Genomic DNA, 27,110 nt, shown 5'->3' with positions numbered 1-27,110 from the left:
TTTTTAACCCCGGAGGGTTAGCCACCCAGGATAACCCAAGAAAGTCAGTGCGTCATCGAGGACTGTCTAACTTATTTCCATTGGGGTCCTTAATCTTGTCCCCCAGGATGCGACCCACACCAGTCGACTAACACCCAGGTACCTATTTGCTGCTAGGTGAACAGGACAATAGGTGTAAGGAAACGTGTCGAAATTTCCACCCGCCGGGAATCGAACCCGGGCCCTCCGTGTGTGAAGCGGGAGCTTTAGCCACCAGACCACCGGGCCAGTTACATTGTTATACCGGTCATCGACGTTACAACTAATATTTTTAAATTACTTGACAGAAAACTTCAGCTATTGTTAAAAACTTAGCGTAGAAACCCAAGAACATCTTTGTCATAAGTGCAGCAAGTATTCACAATACCATGTTTATCCCTTATAAAGAAGGTTTATCCTTTAAAGAACGTTTATCCCTTATAAGGAAATTAGATCAAATAGAAATGACCCAAAATGGATGAATAATAGGCTGAAATATCTACTAGGGCATAAGAAAGGAATTTATAGGCGTATCAAAAGAGGCGAGGGTCATCTTATGAATCAGTATATTGACATTAAGAGGGACATTAAAAAGGGGATAAGAAAAGCTAAAAGGGACTATGAAATTAAAGTTGCTAGGGATTCTAAAACTAACCCAAAAAGTTTTTTCCAGGTCTACAGAACAAAAGTCAGAGATAAGATAGGTCCCCTTAAAAATAACTATGGGCATCTTACTGACAAAGAGAATGAAATGTGCTCGATTTTAAATAATTATTTTCTCTCGGATTTTACACAGGAAGACACTAATAATATTCCGGTAATTAATTTTTATAGTGGATCAGAAGAAGATAAATTATGTAACATCACAGTCACTAGTGAAATGGTCGTGAAGCAGATAGACAGACTGAAGCAAAATAAGTCACCGGGTCCTGATGAGGTGTTTTCAAGGGTTCTAAAGGAATGCAAAATGGAAGTCTGTGAACCATTAACTAATATTTTTAATTTATCTCTTCAAACAGGTGCAGTGTCTGATATGTGGAAGATGGCTAATGTAATTCCTATTTTTAAAACAGGGGACAAGTCGTTACCGTCAAATTACCGCCCAATAAGCCTGACCTCAATTGTAGGCAAATTACTAGAGTCAATTATAGCTGAGATTATAAGAAGCCATCTCGATAAGCATAGCTTGATTAATGATACTCAGCATGGATTCACAAGAGGCCGGTCTTGTCTAACTAATTTATTAACTTTCTTCAGTAAAGCTTTTGAGGCTGTTGACCACGATAAAGAATTTGATATTATTTACTTAGATTTTAGTAAGGCATTTGATAGAGTTCCGCACCAAAGACTGTTGAAGAAAGTAGCAGCTCATGGCATTGGGGGAAGGGTGCTCTCGTGGATCGAATCATGGCTCACAGACAGGAAGCAAAGAGTGTCCATAAATGGGGTTAAATCCGAGTGGGGATCAGTAACAAGTGGCGTTCCACAGGGATCAGTCTTGGGCCCGTTGTTGTTTATAATATATATCAATGATCTTGATGAAGGAATTACTAGTGATATGAGCAAATTCGCCGATGACACGAAGATAGGTAGGATAATTGATTCAAACGTAGATGTTAGGGAACTTCAGGAGGATTTAGACAAACTCTACTCTTGGTCAGAAAAGTGGCAGATGCAGTTCAATGTAGATAAATGCAAGGTTCTGAAGCTCGGGAGTGTCCATAACCCTAGCACTTATAAGTTAAATAATGTAGAACTTAACCATACAGATTGCGAAAAGGACTTGGGGTTATGGTAAGCAGCAACCTTAAACCAAGACAGCAATGCCTAAGCGTACGTAATAAGGCAAATAGATTACTGGGATTTATATCAAGAAGTGTAAGCAACAGAAGTCCAGAGGTCATACTGCAGCTTTATACATCATTAGTAAGGCCTCACCTAGATTATGCAGCTCAGTTCTGGTCTCCATATTACAGAATGGACATAAATTCGTTAGAAAACATTCAGCGTAGGATGACTAAATTAATACATAGCATTAGAAATCTTCCTTATGAAGAAAGATTGAAGACTCTTAAGTTACATTCACTTGTTAGACGAAGAATGAGGGGAGACCTGATCGAAGTGTATAAGTGGAAGATAGGTATTAATAAAGGGGATATTAACAAGGTCTTGAGAATATCTCTCCAAGAGAGAACCCGCAGTAATGGATTTAAATTAGATAAGTTTAGATTTAGAAAGGACATAGGAAAGTATTGGTTTGGAAATAGGGTAGTTGATGAGTGGAACAGTCTACCTAGTTGGGTTATTGAGGCTAGGACTTTGGGTAGTTTCAAATTTAGGTTGGATAAGTACATGAGTACATAAGTACATAAGTACAGGAGGGGTTGGATTTGAGTGGGACTTGCACATCAGAGCTTATTTCTTGGGTAGCATTGAAAATTGGGTTGGTAAAGAACCTGCCTAGTATGGGCCAACAGGCCTGCTGCAGTGTTCCTCCTTTCTTATGTTCTTATGTTCTTATATGCCCATAATGCCTAGGCATAATAGAGGCTCTCTTTGCATTGCAACCCACTATTGTAAATACAAAATCTCAATGTACTGTTTGCAAAGACATAAAATAAATAAATAAATAAATATATGTATAAGGTAAACAGCAACATCTCTGGATATCAGTATCAGGGCGCACAAGGACGCCTGCATACATGATGACCGCAAAATCGCGTGTCCAACACAGAGACGATGCTGGACACTTTATAAAGTTTAATGAGGCTCGATTGGTTGTTAAGGAAGATGATTTACGACAGCGAAAACGTATAGAGGCTGCCCTAATTACCGTCAAGTATTACAATCCACCAAAACTCCGGGAGTTCCACTATGCATACCCACAATGCTGACCAGTAGGGTATTACCCATTCTGGAGACCGCTGTAACATGATGTTGACAAGTCATGCTCTAACCCAACCCACTACTACTACTACTACTACTACTACTACTACTACTACTACTACAAGCCACTACTACTACTACTACTACTACAAGCCACTACTACTACTACTACTACTACTACTACTACTACTACTACTACTACTACTGCTGCTGCTACAAGCCACTACTACTACTCCTGCCACTGTATACACTCGTAATTAGTTCTCTCTGTATTAGCAGTAAAGAAGTCACTCTTGGCGAGAGGTTTTCCCTAATAAATGTCCTCAACTGTACATAAATGAATTCTTCAACATATGTACAAATACCACATATTGAGCAGCACGGGAAAACGAAAATATATTCAGTCTACTGGAGACCTCGTCAGTCATTCTTTAATGACCTGCATGGAAAAACCACTGACCCAGGGGAGGGTTAACCACCCAGGTTAACCCGGGAGAGGGTTAGCCACCCAGGATAACTCGGGGGAGGGTTAGCCACCCAGGATAATCCGGGGGAGGGTTAGCCACCCAGGATAACCCAGGGGAGGGTTAACCACCCAGGTTAACCCGGGAGAGGGTTAGCCACCCAGGATAACTCGGCGGAGGGTTAGCCACCCAGGATAACCCAGGGGAGGGTTAACCACCCAGGGGAGGGTTAACCACCCAGGATAACTCGGGGGAGGGTTACGGTTACCCACCCAGGTTTACCCGGGAGAGGGTTAGCCACCCACGATAACTCGGGGGAGGGTTAGCCACCCAGGATAACCCAGGGGAGGGTTAACCACCCAGGATAACCCAGGGGAGGGTTAACCACCCAGGTTAACCCGGGAGAGGGTTAGCCACCCAGGATAACTCGGCGGAGGGTTAGCCACCCAGGATAATCCGGGGGAGGGTTAACCACACAGTATAACGGGCTTATTTGGTAGGCTGTAAGCGGGGTGTGAATGATATACTTCTTCGGAGGCTTCTTACTTTATTGTTAAGTAGTGGTGGGTTACACAGGCTTGTGTGTTTGTGCCCATGGCCCGGGCAGGGCCATGCCCACGAGAGAGAGCTGGGAGTACTTGTGTGTTGATGCCAGGCCGCTGTGTGAGTGAGAGCGAGGCAAGTCTGGGCATACTGAAGTGGCAAGGCCTATAGATGGCAGCACCTGAGTGGCGCGAAATATGAACTAAGCTGGCAGACAGCATGGGCTGTCTGTGCAGACAGTACAGGCTGTCTACATACGCTCGGCCACCTACCGCGCGTCGTCCCGACGCGACAATACTGGTAGTAAAAAACTCGGTCTCTCTCTCGTAGGAACAGGGCACAGAACACAAAATAAAAACATATATATACATATGGACATGGAAAAAAAAACTTCCTACAGGGAGGGAAGAAAAAAACATGTGGGGTGTGCTAAACATCGTGGTCAAAGGCAGTGAGCATCGAAGGGCATCACTGCACGCCTTCCTGCGTCTGGACAGATACTGCAACACGGGAGACATCGCTGCGGCTGAGCTGTGACGTAACAGGGTACGGTCTCCTCTGGAACGGTGAAGCAGACATCGTAGGAGTCGCTGCAGGTTTTCACTCAACCTAGGGCACGACATGCTGGTGCCCTCGAGTGAGGCGTCTGGGCAGGACTTCTGGCAAGCGACTCAGGACACTTCTCGACTGGTACTGTCGCTGGGCTATCACTGCCGGCGAGCGTGGAGCGAGTTGTGGAGCGAGTCGTGGCAGAGACGACTGGGCGAAACATCTGGGAGTCGTAACATCATACACCAGACTGCAGTGAGCGAGCTAGCAGTCAAAGTGACATCATCTTTGTGCAGGCTGCTCACTGAAGCTTGTGACACGAGGCTGACACAGCGCCTGCCAACAGGCCTGGCTGCGGCTTGACGAGTATCATCTCTCGACAGTTGGAGTTATAGCAGAGGTTAGTCTAAGCGTCCCCAGACTTGTTTCTCTACATATAACTGCACTCTGACGGTCTGGAGGTGAAGTGAAACAAATCTCGATGGGAATCGTAGCAGGTACGATTCTGCAGAACAACATGAGCGACGAGCATAAAAGCTTTCTGTACAAGGGGGCTCATACGCTCAGGGCTGAGTAATCAGCTGTCATACGCACTGGTCACATCGGGTGACTTAGCACAGTGGTGCTACTCAGGTCTGGCAATGAATTCACATGGAAAACAGCAGAAAACACAGCAGAGGGAGTGGGCAGTGGTGAGTGGTGTATGGTAGACGGGTGAGCGTGAGTAGGGCGAGCATGGGCAAGGTGAGCCCACCATTTATAACTGGGTTGTTTGGTAGGCTGTAGCGGGGTGTGAATGATATACTTCTTCGGAGGCTTCTTACTTTATTGATAACTAGTGTTGGGTTACACAGGCTTGTGTGTTTGTGCCCATGGCCCGGGCAGGGCCATGCCCACGAGAGAGAGCTGGGAGGCCTTGTGTCTTGATGCCAGGCCGCTGTGTGAGTGAGAGCGTGGCAAGGGCCGGCAGGCTGGCGTGCCCACTGAGAGGCCTGGCTACAGAGGGCAACACTTGAGTGGCACGAAATATGAACTAAGCTGGCAGACGGCATGGGCTATCTGTGCAGACAGTACAGGCTGTCTACATATGCTCGGCCACCTACCGCGCGTCGTCCCGACGCGGCAATACTGGTGGTAAAAGGAAATCGGTCTCTCTCTCGTAGGAGCAGGGCACAGAACACAAAATAAAAACATATATATATATATATACGGACATGGAAAAAAAACTTCCTACAGGGAGGGAAGAAAAAAACATGTGGGGTGTGCTAAACATCGTGGTCAAAGGCAGTGAGCATCGAAGTCCATCACTGCACGCCTTCCTGCGTCTGGACAGATACTGCAACACGGGAGACATCGCTGCGGCTGAGCTGTGATGTAACAGGGTACGGTCTCCTCTGGAACGGTGAAGCAGACATCGTAGGAGTCGCTGCAGGTTTCACTCAACCTGGGGCACGACATGCTGGTGCCCTCGAGTGTGGCATCGACAAAACTCGGCAACTGGGCAGGACTTCTGGCAAGCGACTCAGGAGGACACTTCTCGACTGGTACTCTCGCTGGGCTGTCACTGCCGGCGAGCGTGGAGCGAGTCGTGGCAGAGACGACTGGGCGAAACATCTGGGAGTCGTAACATCATACACCAGACTGCAATGAGCGAGCTAGCAGTCAAAGTGACATCTTCTTTGTGCAGGCTGCTCACTGAAGCTTGTGACACGAGGCTGACACAGCGCCTGCCGACAGGCCTGGCTGCGGCTTGACGAGTATCATCTCTCGACAGTTGGAGTTATAGCAGAGGTTAGCCTAAGCGTCCCCAGACTTGTTTCTCTAAATATAACTGCACTCTGACGGTCTGGAGGTGAAGTGAAACAAATCTCGATGGGAATCGTAGCAGGTACGATTCTGCAGAACAACACGAGCGACGAGCATAAAAGCTTTCTGTACAAAGGGGCTCATACGCTCAGGGCTGAGAAATCAGCTGTCAAACACTGGTCAGGCGGGTGACTTAACACAGTGGTGCTACTCAGGTCTGGCTGGGCCAGACCTCACTGGACACACGGAAACTTTACAAACACACCGCTGTACATACGGTACAACATGGCTTAAACTAGCAAAAGATGCTTTTCTGCGCATAAAACTGACACTAAGACATATACTAAAATGTGAGAACACTGACTGAGAGGAATTAATTAACACACGACATATATCTTCTCTCAATCTTCTCGACAATACTGAAATAATTACTAGAACACTCGATGTGACATCATGTGATGTCAGGCGTGATGTCGCAAGGTGACGTCAGCAGCAGTGACGTCAACAGACATCTCGAGGTGACGTCAGGCAGACATCGTGAGGTGACGTCAGCAGACATCGTGAGGTGACGTCAACAGACATCGTGACGTCATGAAGTCGGGCAGCATCGTGGGTGGCGTCGATGTGATGCGGGCAGCAGACCACAGCATGTGGCCTTGGGACATCTGGTAACTCACGTGGCTTTGTAGGTCTACGTGACATCGGCCACACCCACGTGACGTCGTAATCCACGTAGCTTCGAGTGGCCTCGGGCACTCGGATACACAGCACTGGCAATGAATTCATACGAAAAACAGCAGAAAACACAGCAGAGGGAGTGGGCAGTGGTGAGTGGTGTATGGTAGACGGGTGAGCGTGAGTAGGGCGAGCATGGGCAAGGTGAGGAACAGCCACTTCCTCTCCTCTCCTCCCCCACCCACAAACACGTGGAGAAGCTCACACTGGATGCAGAAATCACCACAAAACTCACCTCTGGCTTGCTGAAACGGCTGTGCTGAGCTGAACAACAACAACAGCAACATACAAGTGACGCTGAACACGTGACTTGAGAAACAACATGGGACACTGTAGCGTGGAGTCACTGGGACGCCACTCACAATTCTCGAAGAAATTCGGCAAATTTCGGCTGGATCCTGCTTGTACCTGTGTCTGGATGCTCAAACGTGCAGACACAACATCCGGATAACTCGTTGAGAGACGGATGCTTCTTGTGTAGGGTGATGAAGTGAAGATGACTTCATAACTCTTCCTCCTTCTCTCCAGGCAAACACAACTGCTGCAAGCACCGCTGTCACCATTTATAACGATGCTTGTTTTGTAGCTGTAGCGGGTTGTTAAATGATATATCTTCTTCGGAGGCTTCTTTGTTTATTGTTAAGTCGTTGTGGGTTACACAGGCTTGTGTGTTTGTGCCCATGGCCCAGGCAGGGCCATGCCCACGAGAGAGAGCTGGGAGGCCTTGTGTCTTGATGCCAGGCCGCTGTGTGAGTGAGAGCGTGGCAAGGGCCGGCAGGCTGGCGTGCCCACTGAGAGGCCTGGCTACAGAGGGCAACACTTGAATGGCACGAAATATGAACTAAGCTGGCAGACGGCATGGGCTATCTGTGCAGACAGTACAGGCTGTCTACACCAGGATAACCCAGGGGAGGGTTAACCACCCAGGGGAGGGTTAACCACCCAGGATAACTCGGGGGAGGGTTAGCCACCCATGATAACCCGGGGGAGGGTTACGGTTACCCACCCAGGTTAACCCGGGGAGGGTTAACCACCCAGGAAAACCCGGGGAGGGTTAACCACCCAGGATAACCCAGGAGAGCGTTAACTACCCAGGATAACCGGGGGAGGGTTAACCACCCAGGATAACCTGGGAGAGGGTTAGCCACCCAGAATAACCCAGGAGAGGGTTAGCCACCCAGGATAACCCGGGGAGGGTTAACTACCCAGGATAACCCGGGGAGGGTTAACTACCCAAGATAACCTGGGGGAGGGTTAACCACCCAGGATAACCCAGGGGAAGGTTAATCATCCAGGATAACCCAGGGGAAGGTTAACCACCCAGGATAACCCAGGGGAGGGTTAACCACCCAGGATAACCCAGGGGATAGTTAGCCACCCAGGATAACCCAGGAGAGGGTTAACCACCCAGGATAACCCAGGAGAGGGTTAACCACCCAGGATAACCCAGGAGAGGGTTAACCACCCAGGATAACCCAGGAGAGGGTTAACCACCCAGGATAACCCAGGAGAGGGTTAACCACCCAGGATAACCCAGGAGAGGGTTAACCACCCAGGATAACCCAGGGGAGGGTTAACCACCCAGGATAACCCAGGGGAGGGTTAACCACCCAGGATAACCCAGGGGATAGTTAACCACCCAGGATAACCCAGGGGAGGATTAACCACCCAGGATAACCCAGGGTATAGTTAACCACCCAGGATAACCCAGGGGATAGTTAACCACCCAGGATAACCCAGGGGAGGGTTAACCACCCAGGATAACCCAGGGGATAGTTAACCACCCAGGATAACCCAGGGGATAGTTAACCACCCAGGATAACCCAGGGGAGGGTTAACCACCCAGGATAACCCAGGAGAGGGTTAACCACCCAGGATAACCCAGGGGAGGGTTAACCACTCAGGATAACCCAGGGGAGGGTTAACCACCCAGGATAACCCAGGAGAGGGTTAACCACTCAGGATAACCCAGGGGAGGGTTAACCACCCAGGATAACCCAGGAGAGGGTTAACCACTCAGGATAACCCAGGGGAGGGTTAACCACCCAGGATAACCCAGGAGAGGGTTAACCACTCAGGATAACCCAGGAGAGGGTTAACCACTCAGGATAACCCAGGGGAGGGTTAACCACCCAGGATAACCTAAGAAAGTCATCGTGGTTTGTCTCTGTTATTAGAAGTGTGGTACTTGTCCCCCAGGATGCCACCCACACCAGTCGACTAACACCCAGATACCTACTTACTGTTAGGTGAACAGGTACACCAGGTGCAAGGAAACTTGCCGAATGTTTCTACCGGTGCCGGGGATTGAACCACGGACACTCAATGTGTGAGGCGAGAGCTTTACCAACCAAGCTGTTGGTATTTAATGCCATTATCATATCTACTTTTGTGACATAATAATAGCAATAATAATAATTATTATTATTATTATTACTGAAGAAGTCAAAATGACTCAAGACTCGTTAGGTAAGACACATATGCAACAGTTAGGTATCTTTATTTCGAAACGTTTCGCCTACACAGTAGGCTTCTTCAGTCGAGTACAGAAAAGTTGATAGAAGCAGAAGATACTTGAAGACGTTGTAACACTGCAACACAAGGGTATCTTGGTACAGACCATCAACTTCGACAACCTTACTAGTGAGAACGGCTGGGTTTGAGAGGGACCTGACCTCCCAAAGCAACCTACGTCTCACCTCCTGGCACTATTTAAGGCTCCATCCTGTCACTTCTACTTCATATTGTTTCATACTATGGAACAATGCTCTTCTCCAGACTGAGGGACTGACCACCTCAAAACTTTAAGGGTGATGGACTGATTACATCGTCTTAAAGTATCTTCTGCTTCTATCAACTTTTCTGTACTCGACTGAAGAAGCCTACTGTGTAGGCGAAACGTTTCGAAATAAAGATACCTAACTGTTGCATATGTGTCTTACCTAACAACCTGTCGGTATTTTATACCATTTTAAGACTCAAGACTCACCTATATCGTCTTTGTTTCCTCTTGAGGGCGCCAGCGGTGAGGGTGGTGAAGGTGATGGGCGTGGAGGTGTGAGTGGGCGAGGTGCCACCCGCACTGCCGCCGGAGGTGGGCGTAGTCACCATGGGCGTCGCGATTGAGAAAGACGGGCCGGGGGCGTGGTGCTGGTGAACGTGCGGGTTGAGGTGGTGGGGGTGGTGATGGTGGTGGGCGTGAGGGTGGGCGTGGGTTGGGATGGGAGTGCCCAGAGTGATTGAGATGCCCGATGGTGTGGTCATGGTGCTGCCAGCCATACCTCTGCCACACTCAGGGTAGCCTGCAACACCATACACTCTGTGTTCATCTAGCAGTGAGAAGACATTACATATATCTATCTATATATGATATATATATATATATATATATATATATATATATATATATATATATATATATATATATATATATATATATATATATATATATATATATATTTATATATATATATGTCGTGCCGAATATGTAAAACTGGTCAATTAACAAGAACTCATTTAAAATTAAGCCCTTTCTAAAATTTTCTCTTATACGTTTAAAGATATATTTTTTTTCATTAATGTTAATGTAAAAAATTTTAATTTTGCACCAAAAGAATCTTAGAAAACTTACCTAACCTTATTATAACAAGAACAATTTATTTTAGCCTAACCCAACTAAATATATTTTAGATTTGTTTACAATAATTTAATACTAAACAAACACAGTGAAATATATTTTTTTTCGTTAGGTTCAGAATGATTTTGGCGAAATTATTGCATACACAAATTTTCGCTTGTCCTGTATGGCAAGATGAGCGTTGCTATTTAAGCCAAGATCGCAAGTTCTGCCTATTCGGCACGACATTATATATATATATATATACACATATATATATATATATATATATATATATATATATATATATATATATATATATATATATATATATATATATATATATATATATATATATATATATATATATATATATATATATATATATATATATATATATATTCAACATGTCGGCCGTCTCCCACCGAGGCAGGGTGACCCAAAAAGAAAGAAAACACTTTCATCATCATTCAATACTTTCACCATCACTGTCTTTGCAGAGGCGCTGGGATACAACTGCTCAGATGTCCCTCCAAACTGCCAATATCCCAAACTCCTCTTTTAAAGTGCAGGCATTGTACTTCTCATTTCCAGGACCCAAATCCAGCAATCCGATTCCCTGAATCTCTTCACAAAACATTACCCTGCTCACACTCCAACAGCTCGTCAGGTCCCAAAAACCATTCGTCTTCATTCATTCCTATCTAACACGCTCACGCACTCTTGCTGGAAGTCCAAGCCCCTCACCCACAAAACCTCCTTTACTCCCTCCCTCCAACCTTACGACCCCTACCCGGCCTTCCCTCCCCAATAGATTTATACGCTCACCAAGTCATTCTACTTTGTTCTATTCTCTCTAAATGACCAAACCACCTCAACAACCCCTCTTCAGCCCTCTGACTAATACTTTTAGTAACTCCACACCTTCTCCTAATTTCCACACTACGAATCTCTGCATAATATTCACACCACACATTGCCCTTAGACAGGACATCTCCACTGCCTCCAGCCTCCTCGCTGCAGCATTTACAACCCAAGCTTCACACCCATATAAGAGTGTTGGTACCACTATACTCTCGTACATTCCCTTCTTTGCCTCCATGGATAACGTTCCTTGTCTCTACAGATACCTCAACGCACCACTCACTTTTTTTTCTTCATCAGTTCTATGGTTTGCCTCATCCTTCATAAACCCATTAACTGACAAGTCAGTTCCTAAATAACTGAACGCGTTCACTTCTTCAATACTCTACTACTGCTACTCTTACTACTACGACTGCTTGTGAACAACAACAATATCATGGTGCACCGTGTGCACATTCGCTCACTTCAGATCATCTCGGATATGGCGGAAAAAATGATTCTGGCAACACTCCTGAGGGCCAACCTGCACGTGAAACTGTCCAACTTCCTCAGTATTAAAGAGTTTTTCACTGCCGTCTGCTTTAACGATGAGGAAGATCATCACCACCTCGGCCATCATGACTTCGAAGGCACTCCTCTCTGGTGCTATTGTTTATTTATCCTTACTTCCCTGTTTTCCCCTAACCTGAGAGTTAGTTTAGACCCGTTTCAATCTGACTTGCCAATGGGTCAAATCGTACTGAAACGTCGACATAAGCTCCCTCTCCCCAGTAAGGGTTATTTGTGTATTGTTCCATTGACAGTGCTGTGACTTTTGATTCTCTAGATTATAAGTAATAAATTTTCCAGTATAAAAGTCTCAGTTGACATACGTAATATGAAATGAATTATTTCTTGAAACTTAGTACCATTTTTATGAGTACTTTAAATGGCATCTATCATATGTAATCATTACGATGTTGTACTAGTAGTGGGTGCCACCAGCAGCCCAGGTATATGGTCGTAACTTGACTCACGAAATCGTAATGACACGACTGCAAACAAACCATACCACGGGTGGGGTTTGAACCACGGATTCAAACCCCACCCGTGGTATGGTTAGTATGGTCGTAACGCACCAATATATTAATCTTCCACTTTCTGTCTTTCAGTGACTCGTACAAGTCGCTGTCTAACATCTTAGATGCCGGCATAATCATTATTTTCTTTTTCTCTGCTTAAAGGCCATCCCAAGGGGTGGTAACATGTTACAAGTAGGAAGGCGATACCGACGTACTTAAAGCTCTGATGGGACGATACTTCTGAAGCTCCCTTTGGTTTATGTAAACAAGACAGGCAATGCGGGTTATGACATAGTGTTGTGAAGACGCTGCGTCATTGAGGGACTGATCAAGTCCCTAAGGAACGAAATGTCTTTATAATACAGTGCCACAATCTACATTATATGTCTTATTTATATACTGTAGGTATACGTTATCACTGTATCATCAAGCTCCCGCAGTAGAAGAGCCCATAGTGGAATACTTAGCCATATATTCATCGCCTTCTAGTTTAGTTAGGCTAACATATTTTTATACGGAAAGAGGGTAGCTGTATACTGCCGATGTTATCACTATGTAACTGACATGTCCCTTGAATATGGTATAAGATTTTTATAATTTGCCTCTGAAGCGTTAAGTTATTGTCCACCTCATATCCATCCTTTGGTGAGGTAGCACAAGAGCATATGGATACAAAAGACCTAGAAACTAGGTCCCAAGAGGGTAAACATGATTACATCTGAATTTAGATCTACGGTTGACTTATCTGTTGAAACAAATTTAAGAGATTTGCTTAATATGTCCCTCCAGTATCATTAATAAGATATATTGCCATATCCAATGAGTTATTATGCTGCCTTTCTCTATATTCCTTAATAAGAGGATAATAAAGCACGCAGTGTTCAAGATAATGATCATAGGATCGGTCACATACTTTACATTTGGTTTGATCATCATCTGTGTGTCTCCCAAACTGCCAGAAGTACATGTAATCAAGCCTAGGTCTGGCCACTATAACATAAGTCAGTACTTGTAACGAAGCCTAGACCTGGCCACTACAACATCAGTCAGTACTTGTAATTAAGCCCAGGTCTGGCCACTACAACATCAGTCAGTACTTGTAACCAAGCCTAGACCTGGCCACTACAACACCAGTCAGTACTTGTAATTAAGCCCAGGCCTGGCCACTACAACATCAGTCAGTACTTGTAACCAAGCCTAGACCTGGTCACTACAACATCAGTCAGTACTTGTAATTAAGCCCAGGCCTGGCCACTACAACATCAGTCAGTACTTGTAACCAAGCCTAGACCTGGGCACTACAACATCAGTCAGTGCCTAGACCTGGCCACTACAACACCAGTCAGTACTTGTAACCAAGCCTAGACCAGGCCACTACAACATCAGTCAGTACTTGTAATTAAGCCCAGGCCTGGCCACTACAACACCAGTCAGTACTTGTAACCAAGTCTAGACCTGGCCACTACAACATCAGTCAGTACTTGTAACCAAGCCTACACCTGGCCACTACAACATCAGTCAGTACTTGTAACCAAGCCTAGACCTGGCCACTACAACACCAGTCAGTACTTGTAACCAAGCCTAGACCTGGCCACTACAACATCAGTCAGTACTTGTAATTAAGCCCAGGCCTGGCCACTACAGCATCAGTCAGTACTTGTAACCAAGCCTAGGCCTGGCCACTACAACATCAGTCAGTACTTGTACCCAAGCCTAGACCTGGTCACTACAACATCAGTCAGTACTTGAAGTTCAACGATGAGAAATTTCAATTACTCCGATATGGTAAACATGAGGAAATTAAAACTTCATCAGAGTACAAAACAAATTACGACCACAAAATAGAGCGAAAAACCAACGTCAAAGACCTGAGAGTGATCATGTCGGAGGATCTCACCTTCAAGAACCATAACATTGTATCAATCGCATCTGCTAGAAAGATGACAGGATGGATAATGAGAACCTTCAAAACTAGGGATGCCAAGCCCATGATGACACTCTTCAGGTCGCTTGTTCTATCTAGGCTCGAATATTGCTGCACATTAACAGCACCTTTCAAGGCAGGTGAAATTACTGACCTAGAAAATGTACAGAGAACCTTCACGGCGCGCATAATGGAGATAAAACACCTCAATTACTGGGAGCGCTTGAAGTTCCTGAACCTGTACTCCCTGGAACGCAGGCGGGAGAGATACATGATTATATACACCTGGAAAATCCTAGAGGGACTAGTACCGAACTTGCACACGAAAATCACTCACAACGAAAGCAAAAGACTCGGCAGACGATGCAGCATCCCCCCAATAAAAAGCAGGGGTGTCACTAGCACGATAAGAGACAATACAATAAGTGTCAGGGGCCTCAGATTGTTCAACTGCCTCCCAGCATACATAAGGGGGATTACCAATAGACCCCTGGCTGTCTTCAAGCAGGCACTGGACAAACACCTAAAGTCGGTACCTGACCAGCCGGGCTGTGGCTCGTACGTTGGATTGCGTGCAACCAGCAGTAACAGCCTGGTTGATCAGGCTCTGATCCACCAGGAGGCCTGGTCACAGACCGGGCCGCGAGGGCGTTGACCCCCGGAACTCTCTCCAGGTAAACTCCAGGTCCAGGTAAGCCTAGGCCTGGCCACTACAACGTCAGTCAGTACTTGTACCCAAGCCTAGACCTGGCCACTACAGCATCAGTCAGTACTTGTAACCAAGCCTAGACCTGGCCACTACAACATCAGTCAGTACTTGTAATAACACCAGGAGGCAGCTCTGATGAAAACTCACACTCACACGAGCTTTTAAATCTCTGCACAAAATTCAATTTAAACCAGCAAATAATAGAGCCTACTAGACTGGAGAATACACTAGACCTCATCTTCACTAACAATGATGATCTGATAAGAAATGTCACCATATCAAAAACAATATACTCAGATCACAACATAATTGAGGTTCAGACATGTATGCGTGGAGCCCCAGACCGACATAATGAGACTAGTCACGAGGGAGCATTCACCAAATTCAACTTCAATAACAAAAACATAAAGTGGGACCAAGTAAACCAAGTCCTAACGGATACAAGCTGGGAAGATATACTAAGCAACACAGACCCCAACTTATGCCTAGAACAGATTAACTCGGTGGCACTCGATGTATGTACAAGGCTTATTCCTCTAAGAAAAAGGAGGAGTAGATGTAAAATAGAAAGAGACAGGCGCTCCCTTTACAGGCGACGGAAAAGAATAACAGAGCGGCTAAAAGAGGTCAATATATCTGAAATGCGTAGGGAGACACTGGTCAGAGAAATAGCAAGCATCGAACTTAAGCTAAAAGAATCCTTTAGGAGTCAGGAATCGCGGGGAAAACTAAAAGCCATAAATGAAATCGAAAGAAACCCAAAGTATTTCTTCTCCTATGCCAAATCAAAATCGAGAACAACGTCCAGTATTGGGCCCCTACTTAAACAAGATGGGTCCTACACAGATGACAGCAAGGAAATGAGTGAGCTACTCAAGTCCCAATATGACTCAGTTTTTAGCAAGCCGCTAACCAGACTGAGAATCGAAGATCAAAATGAATTTTTTATGAGAGAGCCACAAAATTTGATTAACACAAGCCTATCCGATGTTATCCTGACGCCAAATGACTTCGAACAGGCGATAAATGACATGCCCATGCACTCTGCCCCAGGGCCAGACTCATGGAACTCTGTGTTCATCAAGAACTGCAAGAAGCCCCTATCACGAGCCTTTTCCATCCTATGGAGAGGGAGCATGGACACGGGGGTCGTCCCACAGTTACTAAAAACAACAGACATAGCCCCACTCCACAAAGGGGGCAGTAAAGCAACAGCAAAGAACTACAGACCGATAGCACTAACATCCCATATCATAAAAATCTTAGAAAGGGTCCTAAGAAGCAAGATCACCACCCATCTAGAAACCCATCAGTTACACAACCCAGGGCAACATGGGTTTAGAACAGGTCGCTCCTGTCTGTCTCAACTATTGGATCACTACGACAAGGTCCTAAATGCACTAGAAGATAAAAAGAATGCAGATGTAATATATACAGACTTTGCAAAAGCCTTCGACAAGTGTGACCATGGCGTAATAGCGCACAAAATGCTTGCTAAAGGGATAACAGGAAAAGTCGGTCGATGGATCTATAATTTCCTCACTAACAGAACACAGAGAGTAGTCGTCAACAGAGTAAAGTCCGAGGCAGCTACGGTGAAAAGCTCTGTTCCACAAGGCACAGTACTCGCTCCCATCTTGTTCCTCATCCTCATATCCGACATAGACAAGGATGTCAGCCACAGCACCGTGTCTTCCTTTGCAGATGACACCCGAATCTGCATGACAGTGTCTTCCATTGCAGACACTGCAAGGCTCCAGGCGGACATCAACCGAATCTTTCAGTGGGCTGCAGAAAACAATATGAAGTTCAACGATGAGAAATTTCAATTACTCAGATATGGTAAACACGAGGAAATTAAATCTTCATCAGAGTACAAAACAAATTCTGGCCACAAAATAGAACGAAACACCAACGTCAAAGACCTGGGAGTGATCATGGCGGAGGATCTCACCTTCATGGACCATAACATTGTATCAATCGCATCTGCTAGAAAAATGACAGGATGGATAATGAGAACCTTCAAAACTAGGGAGGCCAAGCCCATGATGACACTCTTCAGGTCACTTGTTCTATCTAGGCTGGAGTATTGCTGCACACTAACAGCACCTTTCAAGGCAGGTGAAATTGCCGAGCTAGAGAATGTACAGAGAACTTTCACGGCGCGCATAACGGAGGTAAAACACCTCAATTACTGGGAGCGCTTGAGGTTCCTAAACCTGTATTCCCTGGAACGCAGGAGGGAGAGATACATGATTATATACACCTGGAAAATCCTAGAGGGACTAGTACCGAACTTGCACACGAAAATCACTCACTACGAAAGCAAAAGACTTGGCAGACGATGCACCATCCCCCCAATGAAAAGCAGGGGTGTCACTAGCACGTTAAGAGACCATACAATAAGTGTCAGGGGCCCGAGACTGTTCAACTGCCTCCCAGCACACATAAGGGGGATTACCAACAGACCCCTGGCAGTCTTCAAGCTGGCACTGGACAAGCACCTAAAGTCAGTTCCTGATCAGCCGGGCTGTGGCTCGTACGTTGGTTTGCGTGCAGCCAGCAGCAACAGCCTGGTTGATCAGGCTCTGATCCACCAGGAGGCCTGGTCACAGACCGGGCCACGGGGGCGTTGACCCCCGGAACTCTCTCCAGGTAAACTCCAGGTAAAGCCTAGACCAGGCCACTACAACATCAGTCAGTACTTTTAATCAAGCCTAGACCTGGCCACTGCAACATCAGTCAGTACTTGTACCCAAGCCTAGACCTGGCCACTACAACATCAGTCAGTACTTGTAACCAAGCCTAGACCTGGCCACTACAACATCAGTCAGTACTTGTAACCAAGCCTAGACCTGGCCGCTACATCAGTCAGTACTTGCAACTAAGCCTAGACCAGGCCACTGCAACATCAGTCAGTACTTGTACGCAAGCCTAGACCTGGCCACTGCAACATCAGTCAGTACTTGTACCCAAGCCTAGGCCTGGTCACTACAACGTTAGTCAGTACTTGTAACCAAGCCCCTGGCTGCCTTCAAGAGAGAGCTGGACAGATACCTAAAGTCAGTGCCGGATCAGCCGGGCTGTGGCTCGTACGTTGGACTGCGTGCGGCCAGCAGTAACAGCCTAGTTGATCAGGCCCTGATCCATCGGGAGGCCTGGTCATGGACCGGGCCGCGGGGGCGTTGATCCCCGGAATAACCTCCAGGTAACCTCCAGGTAAGCCTAGACCTGGCCACTACAACATCAGTCAGTACTTGTACCCAAGCCTAGACCTGGCCACTACAACATCAGTCAGTACTTGTAACCAAGCCTAGACCTGGCCACTACAACATCAGTCAGTACTTGTAACCAAGCCTAGACCTGGCCACTACAACATCAGTCAGTACTTGTAACTAAGCCTAGACCAGGCCACTACAACATCAGTCAGTACTTGTAATCAAGCCTAGACCTGGCCACTGCAACATCAGTCAGTACTTGTACCCAAGCCTAGGGCTGGCCGCTACAACATCAGTCAGTACTTGTAACCAAGCCTAGACCAGGACACTACAGCATCAGTCAGTACTTGTACGCAAGCCTAGGCCTGGCCACTACAACATCAGTCAGTACTTGTAACCAAGCCTAAGTCTGGCCACTACAACATCGGTCAGTACTTGTAACCAAGCCTAAGCCTGGCCACTACAACATCAGTCAGTACTTGTAACCAAGCCTAAGCCTGGCCACTACAACATCAGTCAGTGTTCACATTGCAAGTTGCTCCATAAACATACTTATCTACGTTCATGTTATCATAGTGGGTTATAGATCTACTCAGACTTCTAACTAGTCCTATAACTATCACTATCGTTACTTCTCTCCTAATATTAATCTTGATGCTAGACACAGACACACCAGTTATATTCTGCATTTTTCTGCATTTTTCTGCATTTGACTAATTTATCAACTTTCTCATGAAGGGGTAGTCCAATGCTTGACGAAATCCATAATAATTGTACATTAATTCCTTTTTCCCGAAATTTTTAGTATCTATTTCTGGCTCTGCCAATGAGCATGTAACTGAAGAACCTTCAGTGATGACAGAGAATCAGTAATAATTAGAGTCAAGCTTAGTGTCATAATTTAACTTTAGCGCCATTAGGATGACAAACAATTCAGTTTACATTTTAGACGCCCAGATGTTAATTCTTATGCCTAACTCAACATAGTTGCTATCGTTCTTATATAGGAAGGAGCAACAAGAGCAGATGCAGCCCTGCCAGTACACTCCTCGGATAAATTATTAATCACAGTTAAGAATTTCTTTTCTTGGGCAGTTGCCTTTGCAAAATATTTAAGAAAGAGATTACTAGTGGTGAGTTTTTTGGGAGGGACTTGCTGAAGAAGTACTTCCTGACTTTCCTGTCCTTCACCTGCTTTTGTAGTTTCCGTCTATGACCCTAATTTTAATTTGATTGGACTAATTGTTATGTAGCACTGTATCTAATGACTATACTATCACATAATTTTCTTTTGAACAGGTCCTCTTGTTGTTTCTTGTTGTATTTTTCGTACGACTGTCTGATGTGCTAAGGTATCTTATTAATGAAAATAAGATAACAGACATACTAAGAAAATATCCCGAATCTGCTTCCAACAGATAAGTCAGTTGTAGATATAAATACAGATGTACTCCTGTTAACCTTTAATTTATATATTGCTGGAGCATATAGATACAAGAAAGGCCTAGTTCCTAGGCCTTTTGCATATTCATGCACTCTTGCTCCACCGACATGAGGTGCACAACAAACTAGCCACTCCGGTAGGCAGGAATTAATAGATAAAGAATTATTTTTTTCTCATTAAGCTGAGCGGAGTTAGTTTTAAGAATTCCTCTGAAAGCTTTGTGAGTGGACCTAAAGTCTTTTCTAACTTTGATTTTATATTTTTGTTGACTATTCTATGTTCCTGTTTGACAATGACAGCTATTACTACTACTATTGCTATTACCGCTACTATTACTACTTCTGTTACTACTACTATTACCACTACTACTATCACTACTACTATTACTACTTCTAATACTACTACTAACTATAATTACTACTATTACTACTACTAACTACTACTATTACTTCTACTATTACTAATAACTACTATTACTAATAACTACTATTACTAATAACTACTATTACTAATAACTACTATTACTAATAACTACTATTACTTTTACTAACTACTACATTACTATTACACCTACTACTATTACTTCTGCCTACTATTATTACTACTACTACTGGTTCTACCACTGCGACTACGATTGCTACTAATACTATTAATGCTACCGGTTCTACTACTGGCAGTGCTACTATTACTACTACTATTACCACTGCTACTACTGGCAGTGCTACTATTACTACTACTATTACTGTTGCTACTACTACTACTGCTGCTGTTGTTGCTACTGCTACTACTACTACTACTACTACTGTTACTACTGCTAGTAGTAGTAGCAACCAGTAACCAGTAGTAGTACTACTACTACTAGTTACGGGAGCGAGCATAGGGTGGTGGTGACTGTAGCGGCAACAAGAGCGTCGCTAGCGGTAACCAAGTTAACCTAATAGCGGTCATTGAGTTAGGGTAAAGTATTTAGTGAGGCTGACTCCGTATATAAGAGACGACCAGCTCCCCGCTGGCTGTGTATATAAGAGACGACCAGCTCCCCGCTGGCTGTGTATATAAGATACTACCAGCTCCCCGCTGACTGTATATAAGAAACGACCGGCTCCCCGCTGGCTGTGTATATAAGAAACGACCAACTCCCCGCTGGCTGTGTATATAAGATACTACCAGCTCCCCGCTGACTGTATATAAGAAACGACCGGCTCCCCGCTGGCTGTGTATATAAGAAACGACCGGCTCCCCGCTGGCTGTGTATATAAGATACTACCAGCTCCCCGCTGGCTGTGTATATAAGAGACGACCAGCTCCCTACTGGCTGTGTATATAAGATACTACCAGCTCCCCGTTGGCTGTGTAAATAAGAAACGACCAGCTCCCCGCTGGCTGTGTATATTATAGACTACCAGCTTCATGACTCACGAAATCGTAATGACATAATTGCAGTGGTGCCTATGCTAACCTTCCAATGGTGTATAAATATACCTATTTAGACGAATCTTCTTGTAGCCAGCTGGTCCAGTGGCTAGTGCGTTGGTCTGGAGTTTTATGACTCTCTGATCGTGGGTTCTAACCCCACCCGTGGTATGGTTAGACGACCAGCTCCCCGCTGGCTGTGTATATAAGAAACGACCAGCTCCCCGCTGGCTGCGTATATAAAAAATGACCAGCTCCCTGCTGACAAACCTTCTTCTTGCACTCTGGGTGCTCCTCCTGCAGTAGTCAGTGTTAACGCAGAACCTGTGAATGACAGTTTCAACGCTGCCTTTACTACTGACGATACTCCGGTTCATTATTCAAAGATAATAATAGTTTTTATTTTGCATCAAGGCAGTGGTGATATTCTACGGAATACTGAGTGTCAGATGCTGGAGTGCCAGATGCTGGAGTGTCAGACGCTGCGCACCTTTCATGACTGGTACGTCTCATGCACGACCTGTCCTATCATTTCCTTTTCCATGTGTTTTCGTAAAGCGCTAAACCTGCCTGCTGAATAGAAGGTAATCAGATTTGAGTCGAGGCAGAGAAAGGTAGCTCAGAGTCATTATAACAAGAGTACTTGTTATAATGACAAGTGTTTTGAAGGGTTCTTGCTATCACTATCCTGGCGTCTCTTTCTCCGTCACAAACATCTTAGTTTGTAAAATGTATTTGTGTGAAAAAATATGAACTTCTTGCAGTGCAAAAATGCATTATGTCAAGTTTACTGAGTCTATTTGTGACCCAAAAGTTGTATATATTAATATAGCTGTCCCTACTTCATCTGTTCGTTTGTCTGTGAAACATATGTTAATATTGCACCTACATATTTATTATGTTTCATTGACTGAAATGTTACCGTAGTGGTCTGAGATTTGCGAGAAGCAGGTTGTTGTGGAGTTGCCAAGCCCTTCCTTCTCAAAAAAAGAAAAAAAGCTTGCCATCATAGCACTCAAAGATATGTTTGACGCGTAATATTAAAGATTCCTGAATTATAGATCAGTTTGCCGTCGTTCAGGTGTTTACTCTGCTAAGACTGTTGGTATTACAATCGCTGGGAATTATGTCTCTGGTGTTGGCCGCCTGTATCTGATGAGCGGCTAGGTGTTGCAGATGGTCATGTCTACCACCACCTCTTACACTAGCTGGGGCGAGGCAAGTAGCAGGTGTTGCAGGTGGTCATATCTACCAGCACCACTAACACCAGCTGGGGCGCGGCAAGCAGCAGGTGCTACAGGTGGACATGTCTATCACCACCACTGACACCAGCTGGGGCGCGGCAAGTAGTAGGTGCTGCATGTAGTCATGTCTACCACAACCACTAACACCAGCTGGGGCACAGCAAGCAGCAGGTGTTGCAGGTGGTCATGTCTACCACCATTGACACGAATTTAGAAGCCATTGGCTCCATGTCGAGCCACAACAGTGTGACTGCTGGCTTATTGGAAAACTCAAGATTTTAAGAGCTAAGAGGGGCTCTATAAATGCCCACAAACATGACATAGCTACAGCCTCTAGAATCCGCCTCGCTGCAGAGCCAGAAGTCTGTGCCTCACACCCACACCACAACCCCTCCTGTAGGCGGTGGTCAAAAGATTACAGAGGTACATAGTGGGTCCAGGGACTGGGCCCCAAAGTTTTGATAGTTGAACAAGTTTTATCTTCTAATGACCACAGTTTACCTGGAGTTTACCTGGAGAGAGTTCCGGGGTTCAACGCCCCCGCGGCCCGGTCTGTGACCAGGCCTCCTGGTGGATCAGAGCCTGATCAACCAGGCTGTTACTGCTGGCTGCACGCAAACCAACGTACGAGCCACAGCCCGGCTGGTCAGGAACCGACTTTAGGTGCTTGTCCAGTGCCGGCTTGAAGACTGCCAGGGGTCTGTTGGTAATCCCCCTTATGTATGCTGGGAGGCAGTTGAACAGTCTCGGGCCCCTGACACTTATTGTATGGTCTCTTAACGTGCTAGTGACACCCCTGCTTTTCATTGGGGGGATGTTGCATCGTCTGCCAAGTCTTTTGCTTTCGTAGTGAGTGATTTTCGTGTGCAAGTTCGGTACTAGTCCCTCTAAGATTTTCCAGGTGTATATAATCATATATCCCGCCTGCGTTCCAGGGAGTACAGGTTCAGGAACTTCAAGCGCTCCCAGTAATTGAGGTGTTTTATCTCCGTTATGCGTGAAGGTTCTCTCTACATTTTCTAGGTCAGCAATTTCACCTGCCTTGAAAGGTGCTGTTAGTGTGCAGCAATATTCCAGCCTAGATAGAACAAGTGACCTGAAGAGTGTCATCATGGGCTTGGCCACCCTAGTTTTGAAGGCTCTCATTATCCATCCTGTCATTTTTCTAGCAGATGCGATTGATACAGTGTAATGGTCCTTGAAGGTGAGATCCTCCGACATGATCACTCCCAGGTCTTTGACATTGGTGTTTCGCTCTATTTTGTGGCCAGAATTTGTTTTGTACTCTGATGAAGATTTAATTTCCTCGTGTTTACCATATCTGAGTAATTGAAATTTCTCATCGTTGAACTTCATATTGTTTTCTGCAGCCTACTGAAAGATTTGGTTGATGTCCGCCTGGAGCCTTGCAGTGTCTGCAATGGAAGACACTGTCATGCAGATTCGGGTGTCATCTGCAAAGGAAGACACGGTGCTGTGGTTGACATCCTTGTCTATGTCGGATATGAGGATGAGGAACAAGATGGGAGCGAGTACTGTGCCTTGTGGAACAGAGCTTTTCACCGTAGCTGCCTCGGACTTTACTCTGTTGACGACTACTCTCTGTGTTCTGTTAGTGAGGAAATTATAGATCCATCGACCGACTTTTCCTGTTATTCCTTTAGCACGCAGTGGTTAAGAGTAAGAGATGGTCAGAACGGTTGTGTGTGTTGTTGCGTGTTTGTGTGTGTATTCTCGTGTCTGTGTGTTTTATTGTGTGTGTATGTGTATTTTTTGTATACGTGCATATGAAATCACATGATTATTATTATTATTAGTGCTAAATAGTAATAATAATAATAATAATAATAATAATAATAATAATAATAATAATAATAATAATAATAATAATAATAATAATAATAATATTTTCTCTTTCTCACTCACCGTACTTCACAGGAGTGAGGTTGGGTAGCAGGCCAGGTCCTTGATCAGGCTGGGTAGCAGGCGTCAAGAGGCCGTTGATGGAGTACCCGCCCATGTTCACGCCCACGCCAGCCCGCAGCCCACGAAAATGGGCGTCAGGGAACCCCCCACCGCTGCTGCCTTCCACCATCTTGTCTTCCATGATGAGGGTTACACGGCTGAGAGACGCTGATCACCTTCTGCTTAATATCTCCTGCTGTCAAGCCGCTGTCTGCTCGATGTCTACTGTGTCTGGTTGGTGTCTACTGCGTCTGGTTGGTGTCTACTGTGTCTGGTTGATGTCTACTGCGTCTGGTTGGTGTCTACTGTGTCTGGTTGGCGTCTACTACGTCTGGTTGGTGTCTGCTGATTCTGGCTGGTGCCTACTGCGTCTAGTTGGTGTCTACTGTGTCTGTCTGATGTCTACTGCTTCTGGCTGGTGTCTACTGCCTCTAGTCGGTGTCTACTGTATCTGGCTGGTGTCTATTGCGTCTGGTTGGTGTCTACTGCGTCTGGTTGGTGCCTGCTGCGTCTGGTTGGTGTCTACTGCGTCTGGTTGGTGTCTACTGCGTCTGGTTGGTGCCTGCTGCGTCTGGTTGGTGTCTACTGCGTCTGGTTGGTGTCTACCGAGTCTGGTTGATATCCATTGCTTGGTTGACTTGTGGTGTGTATATTTAATAATATGTCTTGCATTTCTCTTACGTCTCCTGTGTTTCTCAGACGTCTCCTTTGTTCGTCTGACGTCTCCTGCGTTCGTGTGACCACTCCTATGTTTCTGTGACGTCTTCTGTGTTTCTCTGACGTCTCCTGTGTTTGTCTGACCTCTCCTGTGTTTCTATGACGTCTCCTGTGTTTCTCTGGCGTCTCCTGTGTTCGTCTGACGTCTCCTGTGTTCGTCTGACGTCTCCTGTATTCGCCTGACGACGTCTTCTGTGTTCGTCTGACGTCTAAGTTTCCAGCTCGCATCCCTGTCTTGTACCCCGAGTTAGTTCACGTGGACAATCTTCCACTTTCTTCTCCAACACATTTCTGAACTGTCAGTTCTCACATTCCTTGAGTTTACTGCACTGGCATTATTTCCTGCCTCTCATTATTTATCAATAATAAAAGGCGAGAGGGAAGTGTTCCGAAGTTAGTATCATCAGTTGGGCTTGATCCGGTGCTTCCTGGCTGGCTATGGTCGTCTGGGTTCAGATCTTCTGGGCCCTAAACACGAAGAATTTGATGCATATAAATCAAGTGCAGAGCACGAATGCAGTGGTTGGTATGTCTACAGCTGGTTGTGAGGTGCTTTCCACCCTGACACAGCGCCGCCACTGTCCTGCCCTAACATAGTGCCACTGTCCTGCCCTAACATAGTGCCACTGTCCTGCCCTAATATAGTGTCACTGTCCTGCCCTAACATAGTTCCACTGTCCCGCCCTAACATAGTGTCACTGTCCTGCCCTAACATAGTTCCACTGTCCCGCCCTAACATAGTGTCACTGTCCTGCCCTAACATAGTGCCACTGTCCTGCCCTAACATTACGTCACTGTCCTTCCTTAACATAATGTCACTGTCCTGCTCTGACACAGTGCCACTGTCCGTCCCTAACAGAGTGCCACTGCTCTGCCCTAACAGTGTCACTGGCCTTCATTAACATAGTGTCACTGTCCTGCCTTAACATAGTGCCACTGCCCTGCCCTAACATAGTATCACTGTCCAGCCCTAACATAGTGTCACTGCCCTGCCCTAACAGTGTCACTGTCCTGCCCTAACGCAGTGCCACTGTCCTGCCCAACTTAGTGCCACTGTCCTGCCCTAACATAGTGTCATTGCCCTGTCATAATAGTGTCACTGTCCTGCCCTAAAATAGTGTCACTGTCCTGCCCTAACATAGTGTCACTGTCCTGCCCTAACATAGTGTCACTGTCCTTCTCTAACATAGTGTCACTGTCCTGCACACTGGGACTGTTACATTAGTGTTACACACACGGTGGCCGTGACACTAGTGTTACACACACAGTGGCCGTGACACAAGTGTTACTTTCACACACAGTGGCCGTGACACTAGCGTTACACACACGGTGGCCGTGACACTGGCGTTACACAAACCGTGGCTGTGACAATAGTGTTACACGGTGGCCGTGACACTAGTGTTACACACACGGTGTCCCTGACAATAGTGTTACACACACGGTGGCCCTGGCACAAGTGTTACTTTCACACACAGTGACCGTGACACTAGTGTTACACACGGGGGCGTTGACACTAGTGTTACACACGGTGGCCGTGACACTAGTGTTACACACGGTGGCATTGACACTAGTGTTACACACGGTGGCCGTGACACTAGTGTTACACACGGTGGCCGTGACACTAGTGTTACACGGTGGCGTGACACCAGTGTTACACACACACGGATTCCGTTACACCAGTGTTACATAAAAAGTGGCCGTTAAACTAGTGTTACACTGCGGCCGTGACGCCAGTGTTACGTGGCGGCCGTGACAATAGTGTTACACACAAGGGGCCGTGACACTAGTGTTACACGCGATGGAGGTGACACTAGTGTTACACGGTGGCCGTGACACAATTGTTACACACACAAGGTGGCCTTGCCACTAGTGTTACACACGATGGCCGTGACACTAGTGTTACACGCACATGGTGGCCGTGCCACTAGTGTTAC

General features: G+C 45.8%; 1 protein-coding gene across 2 annotated transcripts in view; it reads right to left on the bottom strand.

The window, feature by feature from the left end:
* Positions 1-24,601, bottom strand: part of LOC128692020 (homeobox protein aristaless-like) — a 56,585-nt gene extending 31,984 nt beyond the window's left edge. For both annotated transcript variants that reach the window (XM_053781000.2, XM_053781012.2), the window contains exons 1-2: positions 24,421-24,601; positions 9,991-10,303 (exon numbers count right to left, since the gene is read on the bottom strand). In XM_053781000.2, coding sequence (XP_053636975.2) covers positions 9,991-10,303; positions 24,421-24,601 — 494 coding nt within the window. The remainder of the gene's footprint in view (positions 1-9,990; positions 10,304-24,420) is intronic.
* Between the last annotated feature and the right edge of the window lie 2,509 nt (positions 24,602-27,110).

Source organism: Cherax quadricarinatus, chromosome 6 (assembly GCF_038502225.1).
Source record: "Cherax quadricarinatus isolate ZL_2023a chromosome 6, ASM3850222v1, whole genome shotgun sequence".
Taxonomy (NCBI): domain Eukaryota; kingdom Metazoa; phylum Arthropoda; class Malacostraca; order Decapoda; family Parastacidae; genus Cherax; species Cherax quadricarinatus.
This window is presented reverse-complemented; position numbering and strand designations above follow the sequence as displayed.